The sequence below is a fragment of the Crocodylus porosus genome, unplaced genomic scaffold (assembly GCF_001723895.1).
Source record: "Crocodylus porosus isolate Cpor-Errol unplaced genomic scaffold, CroPor_comp1, whole genome shotgun sequence".
Classification (NCBI taxonomy): Eukaryota; Metazoa; Chordata; order Crocodylia; family Crocodylidae; genus Crocodylus; species Crocodylus porosus.
This window is the reverse complement of record NW_017728936.1, coordinates 11,015,123-11,022,894: the sequence shown is the minus strand read 5'-3', so window position 1 is coordinate 11,022,894 and position 7,772 is coordinate 11,015,123. Positions and strand designations below refer to the sequence as shown.

The window sequence follows — 7,772 nt, the reverse complement described above, 5'->3', positions numbered from 1 at the left end:
CACAGAGCCCAGGCTGCTCCCAGCAGGCAGCTGGGAAGCTGCAAGCCGTGCTGCAAACAGCTGCTCCAGCCACTCCAGCACCTTCCAAGGTAGACAGCGTGGTTTTTTTGGCACTCCGGCCAAAAAACATTACCCGCCCCTGGTCTAGATGCCTGCGGTTAGCCCATGGAGCAGCTATGTCAGATGCTTTAAAGCTGGCTCAGGCCTCTCAGAGTAGCTGGACCCACAGCCATGAAAGGAGAAAACGAGTGTCCTTGAGCCAAGGCTACTATGATGCTAGGAATGGAGATTTTAATTGGGGCATGGTGTTCATCCTGCTGTTTAATTGCCACATCTTAGGAAAGGATGATAACGACCCAGCTAAACTCTACAACCCTTTGCACACACTTGCATGTCTGCCACTTCTTGGTTGGTGTGATGCCCATTCTCCCAGTACTGGGAAGAAGCTACGTTTCATGGTACGGCAGTGGTGCGTGCAAGTTTGAATATGGCGATTTTTATATTCACCATCTCTAAGTGGCAAAAACACCCTGGCAAACTTGTGTGTTACTCATGTCAAAATCAGTTTCTGGTGGCTTACATGTCAGGACAGATGACAGCCAAAATCTATGGACTTATTCTCAAAATCCCTGTTCAGCTACTGCTTGATCCTGAGGCAGAGTCCCTCAGGTACTATAACTTGGGCATTAAAGATCCCCTGGTACCCAAGGGGCTGCCAGGCATGGTGGGGCTAAGCAGCTTGGGACCTACAGTTCACAAATCCCTCCACCAGAGGAGCGCGTCTTACTGGACTCGACTTCCTAGGACATTCAGGGCAGCCGCCACCACTCCCTTTTTTATGCAGAATCCCAGTGGTGAGGGATGTGTAACCTGGGCTGGAGTTGCTCCTAGGAGGAGCAGTGGGAGAGGGGCTGTGTGCAGGATAGGGGGTTCACCCTTGCTTCTGCTCCCTGGTCCACTCGAACAGGGAAGGCTGGCATGCCTGAATGGGGCAGGGTGGGAATTGGACATAGGACTGGGGACAGCCAGGAGCTCATGCTCCAAGTATAGAGCTATTGGAGAAGGGGGGCAGCACTGCCCTGCACTATTCCTTCTCAGAAGTTTGGGTTTTTTTGAGAGAAAGGAATGAGCCCTATCTGAAAGAGAAGGCTACAGATGCTGCCTGCAAAAGAGCATGAGCTCAGAGCCAGGGTACTTCCCAGCAACAATGGATAAAGCATCTCAGCCCTACTAGGGGAGGGGAGAATATTTAAGACACAAGTGTTTGCTATTGACCGAGGACAAAAATAGTATGCTGGCTTTGGGGTTCCCACGGAGATGCCCAGCCCCTGCTACGCACTGCACAGGGAGCCTGCACACCTAGCAGGGCTGCGGATTGTGCTGTGGGGACTGCAGACCTGCCAGTTGGAAGTCGTGATGTTGAACATGCCCATACAAGTCTTTTTTGTGACAAAGAGTAGTGTGGCAGATCACAGTTAAACAGCTGTAGCTGTTACATGAGCCAGCTCACATCGCTTGCTTTCTTTAAAAGCCACCATGGCCTCGAACACTTCATTCCGAAAGGTCTTTAGAGAACTTAGAGTTTCAGTCTTTACCTCAGCGAAAGGAAGTAAAAAAAAAAAGACAAGTTATTTTAGCAGATAAGAGGCTTGGACGAGACAAGTGGGCAGCAACAAGCGGGGAGGGGGAGAAAGGAAAGGGATGCTGTTGTCCTTGGTATGCCTTCCCCTGTCATTTTGCTCCTCCCTACCTTCTTTCTTTGAGTGGTAGGGAGCTCAAGGCATTTTAATTTTGAAGGGGAAGTTAAAGCATCACTTAGCTTTTAAAGATAAATTATTCAAGTGCTTTGTTACTTGAAGGCAATATTTTAAAATGAAATTACTTCTAAGGATGAAGCAAATAGCAGAAGCACAGATCAGACAAACCCTTAGATGCTTGGTGCATCAGTAGGAATCCAGTTTTTAAAAGAGTCTAGATATCTTCTTCTGAAAAGTCTTTAGTGACCCAATACTTTTTTTCCGCCCGGCACCTTGAAGTAACACTCAAAGCAGCATGGAAGGAAAATAATTTTAGATTGCTTACTACCTTGCTGTAGGACAGCTAGCTTGTTTTCTGAACACCTTTGCCAGGCATCAAAGTTCCCACAGACATTTAAGAAGGATGAATTAGCTGAATGCTTGAGGTCTCTTCCTACTCAGTTCCTCTCAGATTGTCAGCTAGGTGTGTAATAAAACTCATTATCCCAGCTAGCCCCTTGCCACAGTTAGCCCCTCTGAGTGACAGCAGATCTTCTGAAAGCCATTTAGATTCATTTACTCTGCTAAAAAACCTCCCAAGACTGTCTGTATAGGAACTATGTGACTAAGGAAAACAAAACTTAAATAACAAATAAATAAAGCATGAAGTTATTGAGGAAAGCCTACAATTAAGCAATATCCCATGTTTATCTGTCTCGAACTATGAATCAGTTTAAGGGTAATAAAAATATTAAGATGTGAATGCTGAGGTTGTAAGAGACAAGAGAGAGTAAAGTACAACAACAGAGCAAAAAATGATTTAAAAAGAAATACTAGATGAATAATTCAAGAGGAAGTGATATGTTCAGGAAGCCTCGAAAGCATCTTCAGCTACAGCTAGCCCAAGGTGAACTGCAATCTCACATCAATCTGAATAATTTTCTGGGCAACTTGAAAAATTATGATAACTCAAGGGGGCACCTTTACTGAACCATTTGTAATTGGGGCAACAGGAAGGGAAAGCATTAGTAGTCTCTGCCATACAAGGGTGAAAGAAAGGGAAAATTGAATACATATCCATTCCCCCATAAAACCATCACTCTAGGCAAATGTACCTAACTAGCAAGTCTAATTCTTTTGAGTCACGGTCATACAACTTGCCCCACCTCAACCCCTTTTCTAGGAGCTACTGTAGTTCTATACCAAGTTACCCAAGTCCCTTTCACTAGAAGTCCTTTTTTATGCCTGTGCACAGCTGTAGTTTCCCTAGAGCAGAGAAGATTTGTTCCAGCTGAAGCCTCAGTTCAGTCAGGTTGTTGCAAATCATTTTTTCTGAAATATGCATTACAGCATGACCATAGCATTCCCCAGCAAACAAAACAGAGCTCTAGGCCATCATAGATAGCATCAGGGATTATCAGAAAGGAAAGTTACTTGCAAGCACACTTTTTAGTACTGTAGCATATGGGCAGCTTAGATGTGGCTCCTGAAGAAAGTAATATTTAAAAAACATATTAGTATTTGAGCTGAGGCACAGGGCACAGATCATGGTCTCTAGGGCATACACATCTCTAACTTGTATCCCATGGCTATCAGCAACATCAAGACTTCAGTTTGCAGCTAGAAGAAGTTGAAAGTTTGGCTACCCTGGTAAACGATTATAGATGTATAAGAAAAATACATACGGTGTGAAAAACTTCGTATCCAGGTAGATACACTACATACAAGTATAGTATTGGGTGCTTCAATGTAGACAGTGCATGCTATGGCTTTCCTTCTGCAACAGAAGAGCCAGAAAGTTACAAGCTAATTCTTGCTTTTCTTCCATCTTCCGGTTGCTTTTAATTCGCTTAAAGACAGTGAACACCTGGGGGAGAGAAGGCAACCTTAACCCCATGGCATTTTGGGAAGTAGTAATTAGGGGGCTGATTTTTCTAGGCAACCTTTTTTTTTTTTGCAAGCTCTTGCATCTTCAACATTTTTAAAATGGCTAATTATTGTAATCAAAAGGTACAACAATGATGTACCAGATCTAATTTTTTTGGTTGAGGGAGCTCATTTAATAGGATTGCAAAAGGGAAAGGAAGTCTGCTGAGGCAGGAAAGAAGGGAAGAGAGATGTGATGAATAATTTGCTGTCTAGATTTTTTCATGGAGTTAGGGATTTGATGAAGTCAGTGCAAAATAAGTTCTGTTAAATATTTATTTTTGGATTCGGGCCTCAACACAGAAGAATCAACAGAGCTCTCATTAGAACCTGACTGCAGGCATATGTTAATGTAGTTGGAATCAGCACCAGAAGCAGTCCAGATTAAGTGAAAGTGAAAGATGGCAAACTGTATCTCATTGCTAGTTGGCTGATTAGAAAATTCTCAATTGAGGGAAGAGATCCACCTGTCCATTAGGATATCTGGTAACTTACTACCAATGTTAATTTTGGGATAGGTTTTCAATCTCCTTGTAAATAGAAGGTGCCTCTTGTCTTTAAATGATGCAGCTGAAACTGGGAAAGTATAAAACTCAGCGCTTCTAACAGTCCTGAGGCTGTCAGAGCTAACATGAAGCAAAATGTTAAAAACAAGATGTTAAAAGGAGACCTTCCGTGTCGGGGGGGATAAAAAACCTCTCTGTTTCAGTGATCCATAGCAAAACACACAAATCTATTTCTCAGCCCAAGAGTGTCACTGCGTGACAACAGGAAGCAGAGAATCGGCCAGCATTAGCCCTCTACATCTGAAGGGTGAACAGGGTTATCATCATCTCTGGACTCCTTTGCTTGCTGCAGCGTAAAGATGAATTGCGAAGAGGTTCTTGTCTTTGCAGTCTGCTTTGGGGAAAATCGAGAACTCTATTTTGAAGGTAATATTTGTCTTTTATTATACGTGTGGGCCAGTGCTGTAATTTCTGTGCAACAAACCAAAACTGGCCAAGCAATTGATTCCATTGCTTGAGCTGACCTCCCTGCTGCTGTAGCCTGCTGCTCTACTTCCCTACACCCTTCGGAGCAATTCCCACTTCCTGCAATAACACACTGTGCTTCTGGGGAGGCCTGGGTTCCAGGCTTCCTCAGTGCTCCTAGAAATGTCACCAAGAAGCTAGTGGAGCCCAGTTTCTGGAGCTTCACCTGCACCAACCAAGACTAATCTGATCCGTTAGAACACTGGATAGTTTAAGACTGTGTTTATTTTAATCCTCCAGTTTCACATCAGTCTTCTCCTAAACCTCAAGCTAGACTACTACTACAGGTGCAGTTCCTTGCTTGATGGGACTTCAGTAGCTTTTACAGCCTCTTCACAAATAGGAGGATTGTTGGGGCATGGGGAGGGGTCTAGTAGAGGGTGCCTGTTCATCTCATTGACTGAAAGTGGCTAGAAAATGATCCATTTAGAAGCAGCTTGTAACAGCCTTTTCTTTCTTGTCATTGCTTGTTTGGAACCAAGATGATGAAGGTAAGTCACTTAATCATATAACTAAATAAAGTAGTAACTAGTACAGAACTAACTTTCATCCCCAAACCCACCAACTAATTCCACCCAATTTAGCACGAAGCAATAGGTAGTGACTTGTTCTTACACCTGCTGTTAATTTGGGTGTGCAAGTCCAATCTTGCAGAGCTCACTGTTAAGCAACTCCAAGTGAAGTAGAGGCCCTCTGGGCCAGGTGAGCTGCTCTAGCAGCAAAGCTTGGTTCATTCAATGCGTGACAGAGCAGATAGGATTGCTCAGTACAACTACATGGGGAGGGCAGGTCCACTGCAAGGGAGAAGAGCTCGAGGACAATGTGGACACAAGAACAAATGGATGTAAATCAATTTAAAGTGCAAGTCAGAAGGGGGTTTCTGTCCATCAGAGAAACCAGGTCCTAGAACAACCTGTGATGGGAGGGGAGGTGATATCAGGAAAAAAAACCCAGTAGCAACAAAATAACTGCTCCAACACAGCTGACTGGGTTAAAGAAAGAAGTTCAGGGAAGGGGCTCAGTGACTTAGGGGTGGCCTCCTGTTCCAAAGCCTGGGTGCCTATGATTGAAGAAAGGTATGCCAGAATAGCGGGTTTGGGAAAGGGAATAAACATCTCCAATTTCTCCCCTTAAAGTTGACATTGCACTGGATGAGGAGGGGAATAAGACAATGTATAGGAGAATGGCTTCCCTTCCCACTGTGCAAATGCTGGCTCTCCAGACACCTGATGCTTGGGAACAACTCCCCATTTCTCCTGCTCAGGATACCAAGAGATATAGCACAGTCTCTGTTTTGCTTGAATATTATTCCAGCACCGTACCTTCCCATTTATACTTCTAGCTCTTCTGTATACAGAAGATGTGCTGATGTGCTCATTTAAAGCTAAAACTAAACCAGCGCAACGGGACTTTCCATTTAATGTTTCCACAGAAGTTCTGGAGTGCGACTCCCTGAGGAAAGAACAGTGCATCTGTCATCAAATCTTTCGAAACATCAACAGTCAAATACTCGTTGTGCGATCAGATTCAAATGTAGGGGTATTCGAATCTGTAGCAGACCAGGAGGTGAAGCGTGGTATGTGAAAATTCACCTCTCTCTCTAATCACCAACTCACACTTTCACTCCACTCAACCTTTTGCCTTGTGGTATCACTGAATTCTGAATCTAAAGGGCAAGTTATCCAGCTCTTAGGGCTAAAAACATAACTCCCACTGCTAGAAGCCATAGCTTGTTCTGAACAACTTGGAGGAAAAATGCAGTTACCTAAAGGCCTTTCATCATCTCCTCAAAGATGCTGCACATTTCATGTCAGCGAGGAGAGCACAGACTCGCTTCCCAGAGGGAAGTAAAGATCAGAAATGGTACCTGAGGGCAGACAGAAGACCAAGGGAATTCCTCATCAAAAAGTTACTGAGAGCCACATGCATGCAAAAGGAATGAGGTCCTACAGCCTAGAATAAAGCTGGGGGCTAGGAAGGTGCTGCAAAGCCACACTGATGGGCCCCTCCTCTCTGTTGTGCTGGGTGCGATTTGCAAGGTCCCCTTTTTGTTTAAACAAGACACTGTGAGGCACTAAAAGCTGTTCATTGCTTTACACTATATAGCAATAACGTTTCTTTGCTCATTCCCATTCAGATTTACAGAGGTCATTACTAGCAACAAATGTAACCCCTACCTACCTTATGGACCTGCACTAGATGGCTTGCACAACAAATTAAAGCGACCTAGCAACATCACTCTCTCACCCCCGCCCAGTCCTTTACCATTTGCTCCATCCAGCAGAGAAGTCCAAATGAATTGCATCAGCCATCCCAGGACAGGATACAAAACAAATACAGGCCCCATCTCTTTCCAACAAGTAGAAAAAGTGGCTGTTTGTGGTGCAATAAAGCACACGTGGAATTAAATTGCAGGAACTGGCTCCTTCCTGGGGGAATTTCTAACGGGAGCACTTTCTGTTTAGGGAGTGGAATGCTATTCACCATTCACTATTATGCAGACATGGGTGTGCCTGAGACTGGGCCGGCTGTAGCATTCAGTGTCCAGGAAGGTAGCAAGACTTACAGTATGTACTGCATGGATGAAGGCGGGAAAAGAATGGTTCGATTCCGGGTAAGTAGCTCCATTGGTTCCCAGCATTTGCCTCACTTAGTGAAGTAAATAAAACCAAGACATCAAACATGCTGCAACGAAGAATTGTTCCTGAACCAGTCAAGAGCTAGGTAACGAGTCTGACTTGGGAGTTGATCTTGTGCTTGCTCTGTTTCAGGAGGGAGAGCCTCCCAAGGACATAGAAGGAAAAAGTGACATCGTTTTTATTCAAAAGCTGTTTACACCGGGAGACGGAACGTCATTCAAGTTTGAATCTTGGCTGATGCCAGGATATTTCTTGGCCTTTGCAGAAGAGGGCAGCTTAATTAAACTGATTTTAAAGAGCTGTGTGAGTGGAGATGAAGTAGATGAGACCATGAAGATACATTTTGAAACTTAAACTAAACTAAAAATCACTCTAAAAACGCTGCTGTATCATACATAAGCTATTTCTTGGCTGCTTTCTTAAACAAGCAAACAAAAAAA

General features: G+C 44.0%; 1 protein-coding gene across 2 annotated transcripts in view; it reads left to right on the top strand.

Annotated features, from left to right (window-relative positions):
* Window positions 1–7,772, top strand: part of IL18 (interleukin 18) — an 8,408-nt gene extending 636 nt beyond the window's left edge. The window contains exons 2-5 of one of the 2 annotated variants that reach the window (XM_019547125.1): window positions 4,407–4,594; window positions 6,126–6,269; window positions 7,159–7,307; window positions 7,465–7,772. In XM_019547125.1, coding sequence (XP_019402670.1) covers window positions 4,528–4,594; window positions 6,126–6,269; window positions 7,159–7,307; window positions 7,465–7,686 — 582 coding nt within the window. In that variant the 5' untranslated portion in view covers window positions 4,407–4,527 and the 3' untranslated portion in view covers window positions 7,687–7,772. Of the gene's footprint in view, window positions 1–3,332; window positions 4,595–6,125; window positions 6,270–7,158; window positions 7,308–7,464 lie in introns of both variants that reach the window. The other variant, XM_019547124.1, reaches the window with a different exon arrangement.